This window comes from Takifugu flavidus, chromosome 19 (assembly GCF_003711565.1).
Source record: "Takifugu flavidus isolate HTHZ2018 chromosome 19, ASM371156v2, whole genome shotgun sequence".
NCBI classification, from domain to species: domain Eukaryota; kingdom Metazoa; phylum Chordata; class Actinopteri; order Tetraodontiformes; family Tetraodontidae; genus Takifugu; species Takifugu flavidus.
In genome coordinates, this window is record NC_079538.1 from 5465786 (window position 1) to 5490668 (window position 24883).

At 44.3% G+C, this 24883-nt stretch overlaps 3 protein-coding genes and 1 long non-coding RNA gene across 7 annotated transcripts; 2 read left to right on the plus strand and 2 right to left on the minus strand.

The window, feature by feature from the left end:
• The first annotated feature begins 1214 nt into the window (after window positions 1–1214).
• tagapb (T cell activation RhoGTPase activating protein b) lies at window positions 1215–16200 on the plus strand. 3 transcript variants are annotated; one of them, XM_057016442.1, is made up of 14 exons: window positions 1215–1355; window positions 2159–2244; window positions 6868–7038; window positions 8766–8927; window positions 12041–12082; window positions 12251–12335; window positions 12418–12468; window positions 12735–12783; window positions 12923–13074; window positions 13314–13475; window positions 13554–13663; window positions 13947–14133; window positions 14315–14396; window positions 14480–16200. In XM_057016442.1, the coding sequence occupies exons 1-14, from the start codon at window positions 1281–1283 to the stop codon at window positions 15640–15642; spliced, it is 2577 nt and encodes an 858-aa protein (XP_056872422.1). In that variant the 5' UTR covers window positions 1215–1280; the 3' UTR covers window positions 15643–16200. The 3 variants fall into 3 exon arrangements, with proteins under 3 accessions (XP_056872422.1, XP_056872424.1, XP_056872425.1); XM_057016444.1 differs by lacking the exons at window positions 1215–1355; window positions 2159–2244; window positions 6868–7038 and adding an exon at window positions 7707–7816; XM_057016445.1 differs by lacking the exons at window positions 1215–1355; window positions 2159–2244; window positions 6868–7038 and adding an exon at window positions 7717–7739.
• On the minus strand, window positions 8982–12244 carry LOC130515881 (uncharacterized). The gene is made up of 2 exons (XR_008947291.1): window positions 11284–12244; window positions 8982–11177 (listed from the first exon to the last, which is right to left on the minus strand). It is a non-coding gene; the product is annotated as an uncharacterized LOC130515881 (long non-coding RNA).
• Window positions 16201–18972: 2772 nt separating the features above from the next.
• On the plus strand, window positions 18973–21537 carry rsph3 (radial spoke head 3). The gene is made up of 8 exons (XM_057016448.1): window positions 18973–19198; window positions 19596–19677; window positions 19751–19889; window positions 19979–20124; window positions 20355–20558; window positions 20671–20833; window positions 20929–21015; window positions 21292–21537. The coding sequence occupies exons 1-8, from the start codon at window positions 19089–19091 to the stop codon at window positions 21375–21377; spliced, it is 1017 nt and encodes a 338-aa protein (XP_056872428.1). The 5' UTR covers window positions 18973–19088; the 3' UTR covers window positions 21378–21537.
• Window positions 21524–24835, minus strand: bpnt1 (bisphosphate nucleotidase 1). 2 transcript variants are annotated; one of them, XM_057016450.1, is made up of 9 exons: window positions 24622–24835; window positions 24308–24448; window positions 24115–24219; window positions 23916–24023; window positions 23767–23815; window positions 22879–22970; window positions 22623–22820; window positions 22442–22547; window positions 21524–22365 (listed from the first exon to the last, which is right to left on the minus strand). In XM_057016450.1, exons 2-9 carry the CDS (start codon window positions 24425–24427, stop codon window positions 22214–22216), a joined length of 930 nt encoding a protein of 309 aa, XP_056872430.1. In that variant the 5' UTR covers window positions 24428–24448; window positions 24622–24835; the 3' UTR covers window positions 21524–22213. The 2 variants fall into 2 exon arrangements, with proteins under 2 accessions (XP_056872430.1, XP_056872429.1); XM_057016449.1 differs by having other exon boundaries at window positions 24308–24451.
• Window positions 24836–24883: the final 48 nt, after the last annotated feature.

The following is a 24883-nucleotide window of genomic DNA, read 5'->3' on the forward strand; positions in this document are numbered from 1 at the left end:
ATATTGCATATAAAAGAGGGTACCGCACAGTTAGGTTCCTGGGAGCTCTAGATGGTTCAGGGCCAGGTGAAGAGCAGTGATGGTGTACCCTGTACACCAGTTTGGCCAGAATTTCAGAGAGAAGTGCTAGTTGGTTTACGTCACTATCAACCAAAATTAGAGTTTGGTCGGCCGTCAGTGAGCTGACGGAGTCATCATTTATAGCTGGTTTGACCTACGTGAAATAATACAAGCCGTTAAAACAGGATATAGTGATGATGTCACTAAGAAATCGAATAATATTGAGGTTAGATAACAGCTCAATTTTCAGTAAGCCAATTTTTTTTATCGGAAAATGTAAAGTCAACAACATGCTGTTGAACAACTTCCATCCGCCCCTGTGTGGATGAAGCCAGAGGAAGAGGAGATCAGGTGCTTCCATCACGGCTGGTGGGTTGTGTGGGCTCCACCTCGCTAACGTCCTTGTGTTCACTTGTTAGATCCCTTCTGGGCTTTGCTCAACGGCGTCACCATATTTTGCAGGCACTAAATGATGACGCGAGTCCTGTCTTCAGATCTGGTAGCTTCTCTGCAGCAGCGAGCCACTCACTCACTCAGCACAAACTCTACGATAGTGGTGATACCGAGCCACAGATAATCACCACTGGACCGTGTGAAAAATGTAGTCGAGGTTTAACCCAGCCGCTGCTCAGCTCAGAGTCCATCTTTAATTCAGGATACTACAGTCATAAATATGCCCAGTAAAAACTTCTTCCCCCAGTTTAGGATGAAAATGCAATGTGAGTTTATTATCTGCCTTTGTGTTCCCGACCTTAAAGCCGGACTAAACCTAAACCTCCTAATCCTACTTATCAAAAAATGAAAGCGTATGTGCATCCTTTATTGTATGCAGGGTGAAACCCTACTTTAGGGGGCACTGCTCCCCCCTCGTTAGCCAGGGAATGGGGACGAGGAGGCAGGCCTGATGGGAATCGCGGTGATCTCATTATAGGATGAAGCTGCCCAACTGGAGCGGAACAGGACAGCCTGTGATGGAGGGATGGATGGGTTTTGTCAGAGGGTGTGTTGTCAGATCAGACCGATGCTGTGGGCCCAGGTCAAGCAGGACAGTCCCCCACCCCCACCTCTCCTGTGGCTCTCCTTTGTTGAAGACCTCATTACCGTCAGTAGACTCGGATGGTACGGAGCACCAGAACCTCCCAAACACATGAATCCTCCAGTAGCAGTACAACCTGGTAACTACAGACACGTTCTACAGCACCCGAGGCCGTAATAACGCTATGGAACTGTCGGCTAACGGAGCAGCGACCATGCGGAGAGGGAGTTATGATGACGCTGCGCTTTGTCTACGACCTGTGAGTATTTGTCTGACGCAGTAGGACGGGGACAAGAACAGTGTGATGCTGTATATGGACCGCATTTTCCTGCTCATACAAGGCATCTACAGAGTCTTAGTTACTCTTGATATCTGATTCCATCCATCCATCCATCCATCCATCCATCCATCCATCCATCCATCCATCCATCCATCCATCCATCCATCCATCCATCCATCCATCCATCCATCCATCCCACTGTAGAATGTTTCCCATGAATACCCAAAGCTGCTTGACTTACCCAATAGTCAGAGCAGTGTCCTTTTCCATCCCGTTTGTTCTTTCTTTTAGCTTTGCAGTGTGTCTTGTTCTTCATCCATAAGCAAATTTAGGCCTTTAGAGTCACACGCTGGTGAGACTCCAGGTGTTCCATAAGAAATTTCCAGTGTTTTTGTGCAGGATGTTGCTGAATGGGCGACGAGAGAAAACTGTTGGAAATTCTGCTAATGCCCTTTTTAAAACAACATATATTCCGGTGTGTATGGCTATACTGTAGTTGTTGTTGTAGTTGCTCAAGTGAAACAGCGCTGGAGAGGACAGCTAAGGGTCAAAATGGGAAATGACTAACAGAAGTGATTATGATGACATAACAGCAACAACCAACACTTTTCTGACATTATGTTGCACAATGTTCTTGCAGGAGAAAAAGCACATTCCCCCCCAAAGACCTGCAGCAGGACTCAGGACTTTAGGCGCCTCATATATATATATATAATATACAAATACAGTTTATAGCTGTGAGTGTAAAGCCATTCAATTTCTTCTTCTCTGGTTTCTTTCAGCACCTCCGACATTTGGCGCAGAGGCGACGCTCTGCCCCGTCACTGGCCTTTGGAAAGGCTTTAGGGATACCGTGGTCTCCGATCAGGTGTGTTCCTCATCCTTTTCTACATCCATATGTGTAAAAAAAAAAAGAAGCTATTACACATGTTTACATTTGAAGAGTATTCCTTAACAGCTCTTCTTTATAGGGCTTTTGGAGAAAAGAGTTACATAACTGCCACTGGCAGAACCCCAGTTCTGGCGGGGGGGGGGGGGGGGGGGGGGTGTTGGCAGTGGTGATGGTGGTGATTGATTGAACAGAATCATGCAGCATTGTTCTTTATCTCCTACATCCCATACTTGGGTATTTCTGTTTAAATGGAATGTTAGCAATACAAATGAGTGGCATCAGGTGACCCACGGAGCACATGCAGCTTTTCTTATTAGAGACAAATAACGACCTGACAACTTGGTTTTAATGAGTGAAGCAGGTCAAGTGCCGCACTTCCTCCCAGTAGGTGTCACTGTTCCATTTACTGTATCTTATTACTACCTTTTGATTCCGTTATTACTTTAAAATACAAGATTTTGTCTTTAGCCAAGGTTATTGAAGAAATCTGCCTTCCAAGCTGGTCATATAATAGAAAACCCCATTTATGATTTGCCTTTTATTCACCTCTGGCCACATCTTGGTTTGATCCTCACCCTCATTAGGTGGCGACTGAGCAAACAGTGATGGCCTGAAAATAAGTGTGAGCTCTGATATTTTCTCATACCAGTTACACTCTGAAATGTTTCACCTTAAATCTACTGAGTAAATAAGAGCAGAACAGGATGGATTTCAACTAATGGAGCACAACATGCAGTCCTTCTAGAGTGATAAAAGCTTAAAAAGTCAGCGCTTATAAATTATAGTGATTCCTGCAAATGCTATAGATGTTGACCAACACCTTCCACAGCTGTTGGGTCACATCAGCTGAAAAGGTTTAACAGCTTCAAAATGAGGTAAAATTAAAATCCACATTTTCATAAACAGTCACAAAGGCACCACGTGATGGCACGTGCTTCGACATTCGCCGAAGCCATGCAGGTTAGGGTGCCCACTCAAACACGAAGGTCTACGCGGGGGATCTGCTGCAACGGCAGCTGCTTCGATTCGTTAACTTTCACCCACAGACGAGGCTTCAGGGTGTGAAAAATAAACTCTGACATTTTCAGGGCTGCTCTGGTTAGATAGTGTTTTATAGTAGAAATATTAAATAAAAGCAAAATCACTTCCAACGACCAAACGTCTCATTTAATAACTTTCTATATGCCGATGAGGCCCTCGTGTTTGTCTGCCTAATTCTGTGAACGCATCATCCATCTGCTTAAAGCACCACCTCCTCACACACAGGTTGGCCACTTTAACCTTTTAGACTCATCGTCAGACCACCGCAGCGTCTAGTCCCCCCCCCCACGCTCACACATCCTACCCAATGACACATTGCATATTTCCATGAGGTGAGGTGGGTGGTACTTTCACTTTGGTGGGATTCCCATTGTGCAGAGAGTGCTTGAATGCATCTTAAAAATAATTTACCAAAGATTCTTTATGGCAATAACGCCAACATTTTTCTCAGACAACTACAATATTTTTTTACACCTCTAGAACCTTTGAGGAACGTCCTTCCCAACCTTTAGGATTCTGTAATGTTAAATATTTGCTTAACAGACTCAAACGCCGGCTGACTAATCTGTGTTTCTAGTTTTAATCGTGGCATTTAATGTACTATTTTTATTTCGTCACAAATGTAAAAAGGGAGAGTCCCGGGTTTACTCATTTGAATTTCTATTCTGCACTCAGAAGGTGCAAGAGAGGTGCAATGAGTCACACTGGTTTCACACCGATTTAAAAAAACAAGCTCTGTTTATGTTGTCCTCTGCTGTATTTGTGACGCTCCTGCAAAACTAAAAAACAGGCTCTTAAACTGATAATAAGTGGCCTCACCTCCTCCAAATGAGGATCTACTGTATATTTCGATGGTCTTCCAACGTATCTTTTCAACACCTCTCTGAGAAGTACAAGTTTCAAAAGACATACAGATGCTTGCAAATCAAATCACTTTCAAAGGTCTCAGACCCCAAAGTTCTGAAGTATTGCTGATACCTTCTTTAGTGCACAAGGATCGATCTTGACGTTGTGTCTGATCACCCGATTGCTCTTTTTGGCATTACCAGAAAAGATGAATCCCAGCCGGCTCTACATCTACGTCTACAACTGTCATCAGGTTCTCTTAAAGCTTATAGAAAAATTAATCGGAGTAAAATAGGTTTTACAAAAAGGAACTCCACCATTGAGATAGTCTTCATACTCATCTTTAAAATGTCTTGTTTCATCCTTCCTGCTCAATAATGTCTTCAGACACTACTTTGACCTTTTCCACGATCAAAATCATAATTTAAAGCTCTCTGACATTTGGAGAAGGACTTTAGTAATACGCACAAGGGCTAATGCGCATTATTATTCTTTGCGTTTAAGGATCTTAGTTTTCAAACGTTGTTGGATGCCTAAAATATTTAAAGCATTCGGAAATATTTACAGACAATTGGCTCATCAGTGCCCCTTAAAGCTCTAAACCTCCACAGCATTGGACATCTGATATTCTCTCCCTGGTGATTATGTATGTCAGAGCCGGGGCAAATTCTGTTGTTGTTCCTCCATCACCAGAGTAACAAACCAAAACCACACAAACATTTGGTGCTTTAGTTTTTGTGGATTAAAAAAGAGACTTGTTGGTGATATGTTGTGCAAAGAACAGCAAGAAAACTCTGATGGTGGAAATATCCTAAACAAAAGAGTGTGAGCACAATGGAGCAGGACAAGGAGTTGAGTTGAGTTGCTATGGTGATGCCTCATACTCCATCTGGGTTGAGTCAAATGGATTTGACCTGATTTTCTCTAAGGAGTACACCTGTCTAAGAAAGGCCTTACAACTCATAAAATTGGCTCCAGCGAGACAGAGCTGCCACAGGACACAGATCTGGACAGAGTCTTGGCCAGAGGAGTATCCCGGTTTTCCATTTTTACCCCCTCCACTTCATCTACCCTTGTCTCTCAAAACACAGCGGCAACAGGAAGGGGTGAAGACATTCCTCAACATAACGGGACGTGTGTCATGAGATGTTGTCGCCCACTGGTTGCTGTGTCAGCGTGCTGTCATCAATAACGATAGTTGCTATGGTTTTGTCATTAGCGGTGAGTTTTCCACCGCTATTATTAGTTGCAGTACATTATAATCCAAGGTAGTTTTCTATGTCAACTGGACTGGGTTTCTTCTCTTGAAACATAGACATAGAAAACTACCTTGGATACAATGACCTGGATGATTGAGAATCTACACAGACAGTACATTATAATGTCACTAAAAACTCAAAACGCGACTAAATATTTACTTGTAATAGCTAATGATTTAATCTGTAGTAAAATCAGAGTGCCATTAATGTGCCAATCAATATTTGTGCTTTATTACATTTCTGTGCTTCTGTTTTTCTACGACATGGGCATCGATCTGCCCCTTTGTTTCGACCAAGGTCGTTCCGTTGAACTTTACAGAGCCCTTCACACATCGTGAAGGCTCAAATCCCAGATTAAGTGGTAGCATGGGGCTCCAGCCTTAGTCCCCAAAGCTCCACAAATCCTGTTTGGACATGGTGAACTTTTCAGACTGGGCTCTACGGATCAATGGAAGGTTCTCTTCCGTGAGACATAAAAAGGCTGCATGGAGTTATCCTCACCCTGGGGGGTCCTCCAGGTGTATTTATAAAACCCTACCCTGCTTTCCATGAGCTTTTTGCTCATAAGAACCCTCCCTTGGTCGACTCTGCCAGGAGGGTCACTGTTTGGTTCCGCTGACTCATGAGACCACACTGGTCTAATGGTGTTTTAACACTTAGAAATTAATTGTTAATTGTTAATTGTATCTCTACAAGAAACATAGAGATGATTCTGTTTGTAAATGACCTTTTTATCGTGACCTGCTGTAGCCTTCTTGGCCGGGACACCCATGTTGTAGCAACATCCTAACAGGCTGAATCTGCCCCCCCCATTTGAGAAAATATGTATCTGTGAAATCTGTTATCAACCGTGGTCCAGGAAATCCGCAGACTTTGAATATTCCCCTCATCTTACATAACCCTCATGAGAACCAAACATTATACAAGACGTTTCATATCAAACACGGTCACATCTGGTCACATTTTCAGCAAATTATATTATTTTACAATTAATCAAATCCCCATAAACTTGAGCCATAAAAACATAAGTAAACCATGATCTCTAGAGCTCAACTACACTATGACTGTGATATGTGTGAGGGGAATGTAGAATCCTGGTTAGCTAGAGTCCTAATCACATTCATACTTTGGGTCTCAGATCGGCGCCGCGATCGCTTCTAAATGATCGGTCAGACTTGACTGGCTGAAACACTTCCATGAATTTTGATTTACAATTATTCATCTTTCTAAATTCAAAAAATACAAAGGAAATAACTTTGATTTGCTTGAACTTGTCATTCCATTACTATTGCCATCCCCCCCACTCTGAAATCTCTACGCATCACCGGCACCACTTATTCCCTTGTCGTACATTCTGACTAAGCAAGTCTGATATTCTGCCTGCACCCATATCCGCTGGAAAGGTCACGGTTGGAGAGTGTTTTCTTGACCCTCTGATCCCTCCTGTTTTTAGGGAAGAGGCCTCCTGCTGGGTGACTGCGGAGCAGAGTCCGTTCGTCCTCGGCCTGACCAGTGAGAACGGAGAGCTGCTGCTGGACGAGTGTGTCCAGGTCACCGAAGGCTCCAAGACCAAGGACAGACACTTGTTCCTCTTCCGTGATGTCATCGTGTTCGCAAAACTCAAGTAAGGAGCGTATATGACGCCAGCGGTCAAGCAATGATTGATGCTTTACTTGCTGGTGGGCAAATGGGACAGGAAACTGGAGGGATCAAGGGGTGACTACCAACCAAACAACCCCTCAACGCCATTGCTCTGGTGGTCAGAGACCTCAGCCAGCGAACGCAGCTTCTCCTGGGTGGGACTTCGTTACCCGCTGCGGACGGGAGGCGCCCATTATTTCTCCAAAACCGTTCAGATGAAACCACACCCGCTTGCACCTAAAAGAGAAGAGCTGCATTCACATAGAAACCAGCTTAGCCTGTAAAACATGTCTGCTCCCGTAGCGTCACGAGGCTTTTATGAATTTGATTAGCTTTGGAAAAAGAGGAAGAGAGCTTGTGTGCTTCATCTTTTTTGGGGGGTACTACATCTCTGCCGCAGCCTAAGCGGTCACCTTCAGTCACGTTAATTTTTGCCCTTTGAATAATCCAGATTTTCAGCTGCAGTGTTTCAGTCACTGAGATCTCAGATGTGCGGTTGTGTTGCATTTATCTGTGTGAGCAGTGCAGCTGGAGCCCGAGAGTGAAAGAGGAAGTAAAACAGAACGGTCGTATTTGGGAGTTTACACACAGATAGTTGGGGAATCTCCCAGTGTTTACTCAATATGACCAGGAGAAAACACGGTGCTTCCCTTTGCGTGGAGTCACATGGTGAGAAATGCAACGGTTGGCCGACTGTTTATCTCACCACAACTTCTTTACTTTCAATTTCAAATTGATTTATCGTTCTTTCTCACTCATAAGTAAGTACATTCATCATAAAACCTTTAGCTTGATGCTGTTTGAAGGTTTATTGTCAGAGTAGGTGGTTACACTCATGTTTCTACAACAATCTGCCCACAATTCCAGGACAGCCAACAGATGATTGATGTTTAGAAAGCAGTCAGTGCACGCTGACAATTTACTGGCAATTTATACTTGACAACCGTTTTGTAGAGTCATTTGTTCCCGTGGTGGGAAGTTTTCAGACAAATTAAGTCAGAGTGGATCATCAATCATCACCTCACCATCGCTAATTAGATCTAAATAGAAAATGAGTATATGTGTAAGCAACAGATCTTGTCATTAAGTGACAAAACCTGAAAAGAAATAGTACCGAAGCCTTTTTTTTAAGCTTTTGTGTTTGAATGCAAAGTGTTATAGTACAAGCTTGATGCAAGCATCAACTGAATGTGAGACTGAGCCTTCATGCTAGTTTTTACTGTACGCTAATCATTCACGGTGGTTGTGGAGCTCAAAACGGTCATGAGGTCACATCCCAGCCCTGTTGCTAATACAGACACGCAGACACAGACACACACACACACACACACACACACAGAGTGGTCACATGGGTCACAACAGAGGGATGAATCATTGCTTTTATATGTGCAAGTTTTTTTGGTGAAGTGGTTGCACTTCCTCTGTTTTAATATTTATTAAGTGCTTGCAACAGAATGTTTCAAACTAGTTGATTTCGTGAAGTCTTTTTTCTGTTGTTGCTAGCATTGAAACTCCTCCCAAGGTTCGTGTTTACAATGCTAACAGTGCCACGCGGTGTTTTTTTTTACCCGTTTGGTTCTAGTTTGTTCTGAGATCACATAAAACAAGGATGAACCCAGATGACCTAGATGGAAACTCCACCTCCTGGATGCTACTGTGGAGACTCTGGTGGCAAATTAAGTCTCGGTCTTCCTGTTCTGTCTTAAACAGGTCCAACGCCAGCTACCGTCTGAAACACAGAGTCAACCTTCAGGACATCTGGCTATATGGATTTGAAGATAACCTGTCAGATGTGGAAGAACGGGGCGATGTTGACCTCAGGGTGACCCTCATCTTGGCCTGGGCGCTCACTTTGTGTTGGGTGTTTTTTTGGTGAGTCTACATACAGTTTAATGTCAATTTAAGAATATAAGGTCCCTCGTTGGCTTAGCGTCCCGACCAGAAATGTGTACAGGTTTTATTTTAGAGAATAAGACAACATTAGACTTTTGGATACATGCAACGGCATCCCATCAGGCTGGTGGCCTTAATGAACAAAGTCAGGAGCAATTAAACTTAAACTGAGGTAAAATTGAGGTTTTCAGATAAAAATGTGTTACTTCTTTACAGGCCATGCCTGCTTGTTTCACACAAACTGCGACCGACAAACTGGCGTCAGTCAGTCAGTTATCAGGGGGTCATGTAAGGAACAGGCGCAAAAAGGAAATCAGGCAATAAAAAAACCAAAGAAAAAAGCGGACATAAAATTATCTAGGGCTTTTAATGTAGATCATAGTTTCAAATAATACTCAACAGTTTCATTTTTCTATTTCATGACATTAAAGGCTGTTTAAAAAGTGAGAAAATCATTAAGAAACACACAAAACTAAGATTTATTTTGTTAAATATTTTCATTTGCATGTAAAGCATTTAACAATCCTCCTCCAATACTGTCCATGACATCTGCACAAGCGGAGGGATGCAGTCGGAGTGTATGGAGATGGATATACACCAGTAAAACTTCCAATATTTAGTTCTTGAGGGGGAATTGTATCGCTGGAGAGCGCTTATGGAATCAGGGTTATGAAAATAAGGTAAAGTTTTGTGTAGAATTTGAATCTCCTTAACCTCATAAACATGACTACAACTAATGACAGATTAGTTGACAGAGGGGAAATGTGGGTAGGACACCTTTGTGAGTTGCTTTTAATAGTAAAGTTTCCAAGATAAAAGCAGTAAGTTCAACAACAAAAAAGCATTTTAGTAAAAAAATAAAACCCAACCTCCAGCTAAATAAAGATTATTGTGGGGATGTGATACCAAAAATGTTTTTGTCAAGAAAAGCCTCTCCATTCAGCTTCAAGGTGAGTCCACATCAACGACACTTTTGTAGTCCTTTAGCGACTTTTGTTGTGTTGCAGATCTTTTTTCTTCCAAATAAGGACAAAGTAAATTTGATGACATTTTTATGGCCAAAGATTTTGCTGGTTTAACGCATCTTCCTGTCACAGTTGAATCTGGATCCAGGTGCAGCACACAAACTCGGCGGAGGTGTAGTTGAAAGAAAACTTTATTCCCCAGTTTCCCGAATAAAGGATGAACTAACCGCAGAAACGTAATCCCAACTGGAAATGTTCCAGCACGTCCTAATCCTCTAAATCAACAGAGGATCAATGAGGATCTCCTGATGTGTTGAAGCTGGCTGTGTTGGCTTCAAATGGAGTCAGAAAAAGTGATTTTAAACTGATCTCTCGTGGTTATCAACAGGTGATCTTAGATTGATGTGCACCGTTGATTTTCCCTTCCTGTACAGTCTCTTGGCATTTGCCCGCTGATTTCAGTGGAATGTTTGAGTTTTTAATATGGATGCGGAGAATTTCTGAAGGAATCACAACGAGAAATGGTGAAATAGGGCACAGAAATCAAGAAATAGAATAAAACCAGGCTTTTTTAAATCCAGTATTCCAATATTGTCCGACTCTTCTATTTAATGCCTGTCATCTGAGAGTTCAGTCACAAACCATAACCCCAGTTTACTGGGAGTCACAGACTGGGAGTCACTTATAAGTTTCACATCTGTTGGCTGGCGTTGCCATGGGTGACGATTTAATGCGAGGAAATGTTATATTATCCGAGAAGGAAAGGATTTTTTCAACCGGTCCCAAACATGTTAATAGAAGCTCTAAGTTCTATTCAACAACAGGCTCTCTAAAGCTTGATCCAGCTGAAAGACAGTAATAATGTCTCTGTGTAACAGGGTGATTCACACCTATATGTGAGTACACATGTATTTCCATGCACTTCATGCATATAAATATAGACCCTGCCCCCGCCTGAATGCTTGCTGTTTTCTTTCATTCTCTTTGGGAGAGGAGAGAGATTAAAACTGAGTGACAAACAAAAGAGTGAACGTTTTCTTGAGCCACACGCTGAGTAATTAGACTGGTTACATTCACAGGGGATCAGATTAACAATGAAGGTTGGATTTGGACCAGGTTGATCATTGATTAAGGCTTTGATTGAGTGTCTCTCCTGCCGACCTTTTTCTAAAGCACAAAAATATCACGCACCTCTCTCCCTGCCTCCCTTCATCTGTCCCTGGGCATTAAAAACATTCTCATCCCCAGGTTTTAATTGTGTTGCCTGAAAAAAAATAAAGAAATTCACCTCCTCGCCATTGCAAATATAGATTTTCATGCTAGGGGAGACAAAGGAAAAGAACCAGTTATTATCATTTAAGCTCGCTCACCTGATTAAGGGAAGAGCAAGAGAAGCTCACAGGGTGGGTGGTGTCACCTCAATATTGGAGCAAAAGCAAACTAAACCTGCAGTAAAACAGGAAAGCAAAGAAAGAAGAGAAAGTCCTCCCGTCCGAATCACAAGGCGTCCAAAACAGGAAGTGCGAATGTAACGGCCAAACCTCCGTGGACGAGGAAGATCATCAGCTGACTTTTTCTCATAAAACAGGCCTTTCCAAAAAAAGACACCTTAGAAAGGGATGTTACTCAAGCCTGCTTTCTGCACAATCAGCCAGTATGTGACATTCTTTTTTTCCTTTCATTTAAACTGACTAAAGTGCCCCTTCAAACACATTAAAGGACTCGTCTCACGCACCACACCCACGTGTGTGCGTGGTGAATAAAAGTAAAAGGCTTCGACAGTTCTTCCTCGTCTAAATGCAACATTTGTGCTACAATGACCCCCCAAAGCCCTGACGTCTTGACAAAACAGAAACGTGAATGCCCTTTGGTGTTTGTGCGCCTTGCTCTCGTCACGTTTCCACTGATGCGCACCTGACTACCACAAACTTTATGGAGGAAGTGGAAGGTATCGGGTTGGGGGCCGCCGTGACGCTGTTTCCTGTTCCCGTGACTGCGTTACACTTTCCAACCGAGTTGTTAAAAGAGGGTGTCAGCTGACACTCGTGTCAGTCCTCCCATCGACTCTCTTGGCCTCTGTCTCTCTGAGGACTAGTAACTGATATCATGCTCTTATTTTGACCACAGCTCACCTGAGGTGAAAGAACGGTGGTTAGATACACTCCACAGGTAAGAGACAACCTTTACGCTACAATAATGATTTAGTCACGACACATTCTCAGCAAACATCCATAAACTCAGATCTTTAAGAGGAGGACATTTGAGCTTCATGTAGCTTATTTCACGTCACACCTGGGCCAAACGTCGCGTTGAGAAGAATTTTTCTGCCTTTCTCAGGATTATCGACGAGGCAAAAGCGAGAGTGGGCCGCTGTTCGTCACCCCCGGGCGTCCTCATGAAGATGTTAAGTGGCAGCATCCCAGTGAGTCTGCTGTCCACATTTAACACGTCTGCTCAATGCCAGTTTGAGTTAAAACAATTGTTTTTTCAAATATTCTTTTCAGACTAAAACGCTAGCAGGAGGCGGAATGGAGCAATTCGAGTTTCCTCTTCAAGTGAGTTTATTCCCTGTAATTCATAAGACGCAGTGAACAATAGCTTCTGAATCGCTGCTTATGATAAGCAAAGGAAACAGTCTGTGACAGTTGTTTGGCGTCTACGGGTGTTTAACAAACGCAGTAACTGTGGTATAAGTCATTCGTGTGTGTGTCAGCCACGACAGTGCAGGCTCGGCTTTGCGGACCCACCCTCCCCTTGTTCCTCTTGCCTGTCCGTGCCACGTGCATGCTTTCTCACCAGTTTCTCTGTATCCCGTTGCCAGGGCAATGCTCATGCAAACAACCGAGGGGACAGGTCGCCGCCGGCAAATGGTGAGTTTGAAAATAGAATTGTCAGTGAGGGAAGGGGGCCGACTGAGATGCTTTTAAGACTTTCCCTCTGTTTTTCTGCTTCTGTAATTCATCCGACCACAGCGGAAATCTGGTGTAACAAGCTTTGCTTCCCACACAGAAACCAAATGGAGCCTGGTGAGGAGGCTGAAGAAAGGCCCCAGTTTCGTCAGCAGAACGCGGCACTCTGACACGGACTCCAAGACGCAGCTGTTTGGGCAGCCCCTGTTTAAAATATGCCCTGATGAACTCTCACTTCCAAAACCAGTCACAGTAAGTCGGATTTTGATCACAAGCTGTACACTGCAGCGCTGCAACATTCCATACCTCTAGTCCCTCTCAGACGGAAATAATGAAGCTGTAATTCCTCTTTGGAAACTATGAATTATAAGTGAGCACCTGTTGGGTTGACCCTTAGGGGTGAGCATGGGTAACCATGCCACAGGAACTATGCATTGATTGCAACCTCGTACATAATTATCTCGGCCTTCCCGCTCTCGTCCTCTCCCCAGGAAATGCTGCTGTTGCTGAGGAGAAAAGGGCCGTCTACAGAGGGAGTGTTCAGGAAACCGTGCAACAGTAAGATCATGAGGGAGATCAGAGAGCAGCTCAACAGCGGCCTGGAGGTGGACATGGAGGCCCAGCCGGCCGTTCTTCTTGTCGGCCTGCTCAAAGTAAGTTGGAGTTCTGTTATGCTAAGAAAGGTACCAATTGAAATCCCGCATCTCATCGATGTTTCTGGCCTCTGACAGAGTTTTCTGAAAGAACTTCCTGGCAGCCTGCTGGTATCTGATCTTTATGACAACTGGGTAGCAGCGCTGGACAATGAAGACAACCAGCAGAGAGTCCTGGAACTAAAAAGGTAAAGAGGTGCTAATTCACCTCACAGCAGGAGTGGCTCTTTAGTTTCCATGCGATATAAATAGAGCTTTTAACTGTTGTGCATGAAAGAAACCCTGATATTTTTAACGGGAGCATGGCAGAGATTTTCTGATCTGTACCTGATCTAAAGCCACTTCTCTCTTTAGGCTGTTTAGCCTGACAGCAGGAAGGAAGTTTTAGCTAAGGGGGGAGAAAAAGCGCGCCAGTCTAGGATTGCTCTTAGTTCTCCTTTTAAACACGGCCCTTCTCCATTTTGCTACCAGGGTAGCAGACAAGCTTCCGGGGCCCAACAAAGTCCTCCTGCAGCATCTTATCTGTGTGCTTCACCACATCTTGGAGAGTGCTGACACAAACAAGATGGATGCCCACAACCTTGCGGTCTGTATCGCCCCCACGCTGCTGCACCTCAATGGCGCCCCGCTGGATGAGCAGAAGGAAAAGATCGAAAAGGTAGAGCTTTACTTTTCTCTCTTTCGGTGCTTTGAAGCTTTTGTGTGTTGCAATTTTGCCGACCACAAAAAAGGTTTCGTAAGCTTGCAGCGAGGCATTTTCCTGTGCTGAACCCAAATGTCGGCTCTGAAGGGTGAAGCTTTGAACTTGATCCCGTGTGTCTTGGTCTGATTTGCTGCAGGTTACAGAGCTGACTCAGTTCCTTCTGGAGCATTTTGAGCTACTTGGTGAGAACATCCCAAATCTTCTGGATACCGATGAAGGTACTTTATAAAACAACTCATCTTCTTCTTCTTACAATACAGTTTGGAATTTATGTTGATGGTTTCCCTCGGACTCTCCCCAGACTCAATCTCCTCTCAGCATCACGACTCCGCGTATGACAGTACCGACCCAGACGGGGATGCAGAAGGAGCAGAAAGTGTCAGCTTAACGCACAGAAGTGGTGGGTCGGCATCTTCCCTCAATCCCCCCGGCTTCACTGCATCCCCTTGGCAGCCTGATTTGACCTTCGACCCAAAGGTGCCTTTTAATCGTCGCTGTTCCGAACCCATCATCCTCATCTCCCCCGACCTGAAGGGCCAGTGCGGCCACGCATGGAGCCACGACGACTGCTCTGTGGAGAGGCGGAGCTTTGAGGAACAGCCACTGAAGAAGCAGATCTCTGATGACTCCTTCCTGCTCAGGAGGAGTGGCGGAGCAAAATCGGTGTTGTCTTTCCCCAAACTGACCAGCTGCTCCTACGTACATCCGCTTCACCACACGGGAGGCAGCCGCATGAAGGATTCGTGCTCTTCATTGGAAAGCGCTGCCTCAAATCAGTCTGAAGGGTCTGTATTCACCAGCTCCCCTGTGGGGTCTCCACTTAGCACCAGGAAAACAAATGGCACCAATCAGCCATCTGGTGCTACAGCAGCTGTGCAGGGAGCTGCCAGACCGATGTCAGACCAAAAACGCCGTTCACAGTCTATGAGAGTAGCGACTAAAGTCCTGCTGAGGACCAGGAGCTTGGGTGCCTTCAGCAGGAGCAGCCTGAAGAAGGACTCCTCGAAAGAAAACTCATTCCCCTGTGAAACACTCCCGGAGGACTCTCAGAGTGAAACCGACCCTCCATCCGAGGTTCTCTTGAAAACGCGGCCCCTGTCAGCCATCGAAGTGTTCAAGTTGGTGGACAGCAGGCTGCCCTGCAGGCCTCCCTCCTACGAGCATGCCACGCAGAGCACGGGCCTCCCTCCCCAGTATGGGTCAATGACTGTACACGACGCCATGAGAAGGTCGCGTCCATCCTCTGTGAATTACGACTGCTCTCCAGCCGTTTCTGTCAGCCTCTATACGGACTGCTTCAACCAGATGGCACAGGTCAATTCCAGCACTGTGGAACGGCAGCAGCCATTCCGCCAGCGGGCCATGTCTGAGTCTGTGTCTGCTAGGACACACGAAGCTGTGTCGCGAAGATGCAGCCAGCCCGTGTTCGAGGACTTTTCTTACGCCAAGGAGTCCTACGTTTGATCCTGGAGCTACAGCCCAGTAGCCGTAAGAGACTCTGAATGAGGTTAACCACGCTAAGCTAGCTGTGCTCACCGCCACTTATACAACTGAGTGTGAGCAGTTTTAATGTTTTATATTAACAGTGTTACATCAGCAGCAAATTCCTCCTGTGATCCTTCCCCTTTATCAACCCACCCCCCCACCCCAATGGCAGTTGGTGTTTCTCAAGGTCCACGTGGGTTGTGAATACTTGTACGCGCGTTTTAGCCATGCAAGCTTTGGTCTCTTTACGCTCTTGAAAGAGCACCACCTATGTGTTTGCTTGGTCGCTCTTTTTGAGATTCTATCTGAGGCAGGACTTTTCAGCAGGGAAGATGCATGTGCAGTCTTTCCAGTGAAGCTATATGAGCAATTTAGCTGTTGTTCAAATATTTTAAGATTTCTCTGTTTTTAGTTCATATGAGTTTAGAAAAGCACCTTTTGTCAAATTTATATCTGCATCCACTACATTTGAGCACTTTTCTGGTGATTTTTGCTTCCTATGTTGCTACTATGTAAATAAAGTGATAATATACTGCAGGTGATGCATCTGCTTTGTAACCTTTCATTGCAAGTCTAGTTTTTTAAAAGCAGCTCAAGAACGCATCTTGAATGTCTTTGGAAGGAACTGCTGATTCTAACAAAATGATTCAGAAACATGTAAAATATTTGCTTTAACTTTATTCAGATCTGTGACACAATAGGAATGAGATTTATCAAGAGAACATCATGTTCTGACACTGATACTAATACAGAAGGAAACTAGACGTGGTCACGTGGTATGATTTGGTTTTTCTCTGAATTGAAGTTCCTCGTGTCTCTGGTGGCACAATGAGCTTCCTTCCTTTTGACACTGGCTTTTTTTAAAAAGACATTTCACCCAGCAGCTGCACATTGAGCTTCTAAACCAAGAATCTATTAGGGCCTTTTTATTTTAATGGGGAATGAAAAACAGATCTTGAAAAAGAATTCCCTCCACCAGGATATGCCATTTTAGTGGTCTTCTGGATCCTGAAGGCCTTTGACCCTTGATCTTCAAAACATCAAAGTCAAGAGTCTTTGATCATAAAGCACTCATGTTATCATATGCTTGTATTACTACTGCCTATATACCAGAGGTATACCTGGAGGTAAGTCGCAATATGCTGGGAAATGACCTGCAAGGAGATCTGTGTTCTCCGAGTGACTTTTCTAGTCGGCTCGTCACTTTTCTAAAAAAGCAGCCCCTGCACCTGCAAATATAAAAATATAGACTACCTAGCATACATCCGAGCTTTGGTTCCAAAGTGTGGTATTTCAATGGAAATAATTGCATCATGAGCACGCACGTGGTAAAATGTAACAACTTCACTCAGCTTCAGTTATCAGTGGACGTAAATAGAATTAACTTGTTTTTTTCTGTGTTGTCATCCATTCCCCCTCAAGTGGGAGCTGAATCAGTGAGCCTAGCAGGATTAACTATCCACTACAGGCCCCATACTCTGACAACCTGCACTTTTAAATTAACTTTTGAGAACAAAGAGTTTGCTTCTGTTATAAGTTGAGTTGCTTTGTCTTAGATCTTTGCAGAATTGCCTGACCGTTGGTTTTTCCCTACAAACACCAAAGCTTGGGCTCAGTTGTACAAGGAATTGAAGCTGGAAATGCCGTGCATTTATTTAAAATATCATTAACAAATTCATTCCAACATCCTGACTATTGAAAGACTCAGAAAGACTCACCCTTAATGAGCTTAAAGAAATTATTCGTCTGACATATTTACTAAACTGTTTCCATTGTTCAGCACAGTTAAGGCTGAGCAGTAATTAATCTTAACGATCAGTCCTTCATTAACGGTTCCTGTTAACAGCTCTTTACCCTGATATTCTGCAGAATACACAGATGGGGAAGAGCCGCTACACCAAGACTACCTACGTTATTTCCACACCTAAATCCCCGGAGATGTCTCCAACTTCCTTGCGCTTAACGATACGCAAAACCATTGACAAGAAAACGAAACAGCGTCCCCCAAAAATTGGCTCCAAGGGGATCGTCAAGCCCTCCCCCACCCAGGATGTGCCCTGTAAGGGAAGAAGGAAGCCGAGGACGGCTCCAAAGGGAGCAAAGAACAAACAACTATTACTTGTGAAAGCAGAGGGCAAGAAGAAAGCAGGTTTTAAATGCAGGCACGTCACTGGGGAGAGCCTCCTGTGCCCCATCTGCAAGGACCTGATGGTCGACGCCACGGTGACCCCCTGCTGTGGGAACAGCTTCTGCGACGGCTGCGCCAGGATGCTCCTGTTAAAATCAGGGGATAACACTTGCTTCACCTGCAACAAGTCCGTTTCCCCCGACGATCTAGTTCCCTACCCGGCGCTACGATGGATTATAAATTACTACAGAAACCTGCCGTGATGTACTTGATGTGCAATAATGTGGGGTGGGGGGTTGAATAAACCAGCATGTGTGCGTGAGTAGTTGTTCCGTATAACCCTTTTTTATACACCAGTAGACAACACAAAGGAGCACTTTGCTGCGTCTGGGGAACAATGGGGATTGGGTGCTAGGCCCATGACCCACCCAAGGATTTAAACCGACAAACCTCTGGTTACAAAACCAATTTTCTTTCCTCTCAGCCATGAGCAGTTTATTCTTATAAACGTACTTAGTAAATGTTGCACACCCATAGTCAGACAAAAGCTACTGTGGGAATCATACTGACCTGTCCCACTGTTTACTATAAACTTAGCAATACAAAGGTGATTATTCCATCCCTGCCCATCAAAGTCAATTAAAATGATTAGAAATGTCCCAGTTAGTCTCTTAATCCTGGACATTTGGAAAGAATGTAATGATTCAGCGCACTGAAAACTAACAATGAAAGCATGATTATGTAATCTGATGGCTGAGGGTCAACACTCATGGAAGAAGGCCATCTTACACTTCATCAACCCATAGTGTGATTAGTGGAAGCACAACTACAAACATAAAGAGGAACACATGTAACACACCATTTCCTCCTAATATTTGCTAAGTGAGGCATATATTTGACACAATATCCATTCTCTTTTTCTCACAAAAAGAGGGTTAATCATATCAAACGTATAATAATGATAATAATAACGAATAATGTTACAGTTGATTAGACAGAATTTCGACTTTTACACAATTATGCAGGCGTGATTGTGACAGAACTACTACAGCAGTAACAACATCGTTGTAGTCGCAGTAATAACAGGAGTGGAACAAGTAATAGTAATAACACATTTGGAGAAGAGGTGGAGTAAAATATTAGTATTTTTGAGGGGTATATTTTAGGAAATTACATAACTGTCGCTACGCTACTTCCTGGCAACGGTTGCTACAACAACGATATTTTCTCCCCTTTTCTCTGAATCGCTTCCGTAGCGTTTGAAAGTTATTTGGATCATCCGGGCCGATTTGGACAGATGGCATTTGTTCCATACAACCAGAAGGACCAGCATGGGAGCTACACCTTCTCCAGCCGGCCCAGACCCGTTGAGATTCGATCCAAATACCGAAAACCTCCGGCTGAACAGTACATTCGTTTATCTAGCATAAATGATTGTAAAACACTAAAATCAATGATTCCAATTTTCTACGGTGACTTCTTGTTGCAAATAAGAACTGCAGCGTGCTTCTTTTCTTAAAGAAAATGTATATTTCGATAATTCCGCCAATGCTGAGACGCCATGTAAATGTAATAATAATAATACTATTTCACCGTATAAAGTATGTAACTTTAACATGTATGTATGTAACCTTTAGCTTATGTGGATACATAACTAGATGGCAGATTTTTGCTCTGAAATGCGACATTTATAAAGTAAATGAAGCAATGAAATCAACTGTTCGTCTTTATGCTGGATGCTAGAATGTCCCAAACTTGTCCAATTCTGCTGTTATTTGAATTCCTGTGTGTTCTTTGACTTTAGGACACCATTTCTTTATGGAAACATAATGTACGATCGTCGTGTTGTTAGGGGAAACACTTATGCCCAGAATATCATTCCAACAGTACGTACGCATTAACTATTCCATTTGGATGGTAGCTTGTTGTTTTTAACCACTCTGTCGTTGATCCTTGAAGAGAGACAAGTCCGCTCCTGCAGAGATGGACAAACACCCCGGCAACAAGCGGAGAGCCTTTCACAAACAAGCCAGGGAGCACGTCCGGTCTCTGACCCCCGAGGCCGTACAGGGTCGAACGCACATTGATGTCCAGACAGGTAACACATGGATGTGGGCAGCCTCGCACCATCCACACCAGTGGTGCGTCAGATTCACAAACAGCCGGTAGTGATCTATTGGTTTTCAGAGCTTTATCTGGAGGAACTGAGCGACGTCATCGCGTCCTCGGACATGGACTGTCAAACTGACGCTTTCCTGGACAAACCGGCAACCCCACTCTTCATCCCTGCCAAGACTGGCAAAGATGTTGGGACCCAGGTAGAGGAGGGAGAGGTAGGTGATCTGACACAGGAGCTCTGGCCACTCTTGTGAAAGATGCTAGTGTCTAAAATAAGGCCATGTAGATCAAGAGCGCACCCTTTCATCCGCCACTCAGGGCCTGGAACTGTGCAGTTGTTTGATTGAAATGAACTCTTCACAGGTTTTAATAGCGTTACATGAGAAGTTTCAAAGCAAGCAGCGTTTCTACCCCTCATTATGTATATTTTTTTTCTTTTCTGCAGTTGTTTGACTTTGACAGGGAGGTGCAGCCCTTGTTGGAGGTCCTGGTGGGAAAGGTAATAGAGCAGTCTTTAAAGGAAGTGATGGAAGAAGAGGAACTGGCCACTTTGAAAGATCAACAGCAAGCCTTTGAAGAGCTTCGAAGTTATCAACTGGCGGAAGTGCAGCGGCTGCAAGAGCATGAAAGGCGCCGCAGGGAGGAAAAAGTAGGGCCATTATAAAAATATAATTTGAATAATCAGTGTGCATGAAATGACACCCTGCAGTTTCACCCTATTGTTAGATTTAAATGCACTCACTTTCCATGGTTGCTATCAGGAGCACAGGATTGCTCAACAGAGGGAGGTGTTGAAGAAAGAGAGAGAGACTGTGCAGAAGATCGCTGCAAGAGCCTACGCCCAACAATACCTGTCTGGCCTCCTACCATCAGTCCTGACCTCCCTGAGAACCAATGGCTACTTCCACGATCCCGTTGAAAGAGGTCAGCCCTCGTATTTCCGGGCAGCAAAGGTGTCGTTCCCACAGTTCGATATCAATCTGGCCCCTCGTTTTTTGTCTCGTTCTTCTGATCTCCAGATATCGAGAGCAGCTTCTTGCCGTGGCTGATGTCTGAGGTGGACAACTGTTTGGAGAAGAGAAATGCTGCACGACAGCTGTTGGACAGTAAGACGCAACATATTCTTACATTTGACTCCATTAAGATGCAGCAAGAAAACCCCTGAAAAACTGTACTCAGTAGTTTTAGATTTCAAAAATTACAATAACGCACGATAACAGATGGGGGACTATGCAATGAAACCAGGTGTATCAACAAAGGTTATTGTTTCAGTATGGTCGGTATAGTGTGGAACACTGCTAAAGCGCCATCTAGTGGCCGTTCCTTAAACATTCAACCTCTTAACGAAGAAGTTGGACTGAAGTTTTCTGATTCTGTTTCAGGTATCATCTTTGATGTTGCCCAGAAGAGATCAGGGAGGTTTAAAGAGTTGGAGGCACAGACAACTGAAGCATCAGAGGCCCCATGACCTTATTCTTATTTGTTATATCTATTAAATGCATGTTATTCTCTCAGTGTTACTGGTATACCGGCTGGTGGTACATATAGCGGCTGTCGTTAATGTATGATAATTCAATCAGTTATAGTTCCTGTCATATTAAATATGAAAGATCATTTGCAAGTACAAAGCCATGTTTATTTATAGTAGCTCATCGGTAGTCATAAAACTTTGTCATATATCACAAATATATTATTTTATTACATTATATTTAAGACTTGAGGCTTAAAATTAATAATCAAATTGCTCGTTATAGGGTGCAGAACCTGCAGTTTATATATTTTGAATTTTAGAACCTTTCACTTTTAATATAGAGAATTTAAAAGATGGATGATGCAGATGATGGGGAGAGGGAAGTCTGGGCTTCTTTTCTTAGGCTGCTGCCCCCGCGACCCGACCCCGGATAAGCGGTAGAGGATGGATGGATGGATGGATGATGCAGATTCCATCAACAGGAGGGCAACAAACTTTAATCAAAAACGAGCTACAACATAACAGTGAAAATCAGATAACTGTTAAAGCTGAAAACTGCTCACCAGGTGGGACCCGCGACTCTGTTGCTTAAAGATTTGTTGGATTAAGATTCAAGCTGAATTTGTAAGTGGTCAGGGGAAAACTGAGCAGTTTCCCCAGTTAGAATGCATGTTGCCATGGCGATTCTTAATGAATTTGACATTCCCCATAACTAAGTTGCGCAATGACAGTTGCGTTGTGAGCGAGGTATTTGGCAAAGTTGTAAAAAGTCCTTATTCTACTTTCTGACAACGTGGGCGTGGACGTTGGATGTTGGACCCGTCAGGCCGACATCAGTCGGACTTGAGGGCCTGCAGCACTGACTGTGGCACTCGGCTGATGTAGTACTCGTGGTTGCGGAGAGTTGCGAGGACCCCCGCAGAGTTCATGTGCTTCACGTTAGCATCGTAGCGGTAGGCGTTTCCGTGCATGTCAGTCAGCTTACCTGCACAATAAAAAGGAAAGGTTCACTCAAAGAAAAGCATGGCTTAGATCCATAATGGCGGAACGAGGGTCTGCACCTCCCACAGCAGTCAGGATGGCCTCAGGAGCGCAGGTGTCCCACTTCTTACAGCCTGGACTGGCGAAGACGTAAGCCGACGCTCGTCCTTCCACAAGCTGGATGACCTGCACAGACATGTTGTGATAAGTTGGGCTGCATTTTCCGGGCTGTACAGAATGAACGCTGAATATCCAGCTCACCTTGTTTCCAGCACCTCCCACCCTGATGACCTCATGAGGCTCCATGGCCTCCACGCAATCCGTTACCACCTTGCTGCTGTGGGAACGTGTGGTGGTGATGATGCGCCTGTCACCCGGAGCTTCCTGCAGCTGAAATCCAAAGGCTCCCAATCCCGACATTCCCCATATGGTCCTCCCCAAATCTGCTCCTGCGCCGAGCTGAGCGGACATTCAGGGTTATCGGGGGTTTCACGGGTCCTCGGACTGATTCACATACCTGATAGTTGTAGAAAGGCTGGTTGATGACGCCTGCGATGGCTTTGCCTCCGTGAGCAATACCAATGAGGACGGTCACATTATCCAGGAGGCCTGATGAGAGAAAACAGTGGGGGGACGGTTTGACTGCTACTGAAATTAATGGTCAAATGTTTCTGATACGGGTGTCGACATGCAGACATGCCGGGAAAAAAAAAAAGATCAAATAAAATAAGGAACATTCCCTGCAGGCGATTTCATACTGAGGAATGTGCAGAGAGGCTGAGCGGCGTCCGAGCCTTTGTGTGGGGTCTGGGCTCGAGAGGGGGCACGGAGATGCCTTGACCCTGAGATCAGTTGGGGGAGGGGCAGAAACACAGATTCACAGAGAAGGAAATGTAAAAGATGATGAAAGGCAGAAGGCAACAAGACAAAGCGGCACGCATGATGAGGCAGTTCACAGCCAGCCCTGAGCAGAATAAAACGAGCCGCTTTCACCGGTTTTCTTCAAACATCGGCTCATTATTGGCGCACCAGGAAGCACAGAAATGAAAAAAAAAGACGGGAAAAGAAATACAGGTGATACTTGTGATACGGTCACATTTACACTGATGTGGTCACATTTATGAGAACTACTGTTCTACATCACACGCAGCTAACTCGCCATTTCTCACCCAAAACGCTGAACATTGGTAATCTGAGTGCGATGCTGCAATGTGCAGCAAAGCTACAACGAGGCTCTTAATGGAAGGTCTGAGCGAGTCGCTTCAGTGATATGTGCATTTGTTCAGGGAGTCACTGTAACAAAGAGCTGCATAACTCGGTACAATGCATCCAGTCTGTAACGCACACCTTCCACCTTTACACACATATGCAGAGGCAGATCCATTCTAAAGATAGATGTGCTCACCTTCGGTGTATTCCTTTGTACCATCCAGGGGATCGACCCACACGACCAGCTGCGTTTGAGAAAGAAATGTATGCCAAATTAAAAGGGAACAAATTGCAATCCACTAATGCAGCGCAAAATAGCAGCGGTAGGAACAAAAGCTAGCTCACTTCCTCCTCTTTGAGTTCTCTGTATTCTTCTGGACACGTTGTGTGGAGGATCTCTTCCAAGTGGCCGTTCTCAATGAGATCGTTGCTTATCTCCTCAGATGGAAGCTCCTGAGAACATTAAATCAATGGGATTCATCTTAAAACTGCTTCATGGTGGTAACTTTAGTACTAAGCGAAACAGGACTCATGAGAAGCTCACCTCCTCTCCAATGATGGTGATTTTGGGGAATTGTTGGGCCAGTGAAGTACAGATACTCTGCTGTGCCAGCCTGTCTGCTAGGGTCTGCAGATCATTAGCTCCAGTCTGTCCAAAATGCAAGACTCCGTTGTCAGTTCTCTTATTAAACTCTGCACATCAGGCAAACGTCATTGAAACCCAAAGAGCGTTTTACCTTTTCTACAATTCCCAGTTCTCCGGTGTGAAGGACCTTCCTCACTATTGCCCCAGCCTTCCCTGCTACCGTGTAGGCAGAGGCCAGAAGCCGCATGACCACAGCTGGACTTGAAGACATTTCTGAAGGACAGAGCTGGACCTGCTGGATGGAATTAGTTTTGGATTAGAAAAACAAAACAAAACGATTTTTCGGAAAAGGGATCTAAAGACTTATACGTTAGAAGTATTTGCTAGATACATATTAGTATAAAAAATAATTAACTGGATCAACATTACCCAACAATTATTGCTACTACAAACAACTTTTATTACCTGAGAATTGAAACAACCTCTGCTTTTCTCCTGTTGCGGGTGCACCGTGTGGTTAGCAAATCTTCCAGCAAATCCAAACCGAAATATTAACTAGCTGGTACGGGTGTTGACATTTGGCAAAAACTTACTGAGCAAGAAAAATTAACCAGACGATAAAAACGGTTTGCAACAGACTGAGTATCGACCGGTTGAAGAAGCAGGAAGTGCGGAAAAACCTTTAACCTTAAAACAAGATGGTTCAAGACGGATATCTGCTACTGTC

Bases quoted from the DNA above. Each gene is read 5' to 3' on its own strand.
- bpnt1 (XM_057016450.1), bottom strand. From the start codon at position 24,427: ATGTCTTCAAGTCCAGCTGTGGTCATGCGGCTTCTGGCCTCTGCCTAC. The intron at 23,816-23,915 runs GTGAGCTAGCTT...TCTCAAACGCAG, and splicing joins GAGAACTCAAAGAGGAGGAA to CTGGTCGTGTGGGTCGATCC. The intron at 22,366-22,441 runs GTGCAGACCCTC...TTTATTGTGCAG, and splicing joins CATCCTGACTGCTGTGGGAG to GTAAGCTGACTGACATGCAC.
- tagapb (XM_057016442.1), top strand. From the start codon at position 1,281: ATGGAACTGTCGGCTAACGGAGCAGCGACCATGCGGAGAGGGAGTTAT. The intron at 12,083-12,250 runs GTAAGAGACAAC...TGCCTTTCTCAG, and splicing joins TGGTTAGATACACTCCACAG to GATTATCGACGAGGCAAAAG. The intron at 13,476-13,553 runs GTAAGTTGGAGT...GGCCTCTGACAG, and splicing joins TTCTTGTCGGCCTGCTCAAA to AGTTTTCTGAAAGAACTTCC.
- rsph3 (XM_057016448.1), top strand. From the start codon at position 19,089: ATGGCATTTGTTCCATACAACCAGAAGGACCAGCATGGGAGCTACACC. The intron at 19,199-19,595 runs GTACATTCGTTT...CTTTGACTTTAG, and splicing joins CGAAAACCTCCGGCTGAACA to GACACCATTTCTTTATGGAA. The intron at 20,834-20,928 runs GTCAGCCCTCGT...TCTGATCTCCAG, and splicing joins CCACGATCCCGTTGAAAGAG to ATATCGAGAGCAGCTTCTTG.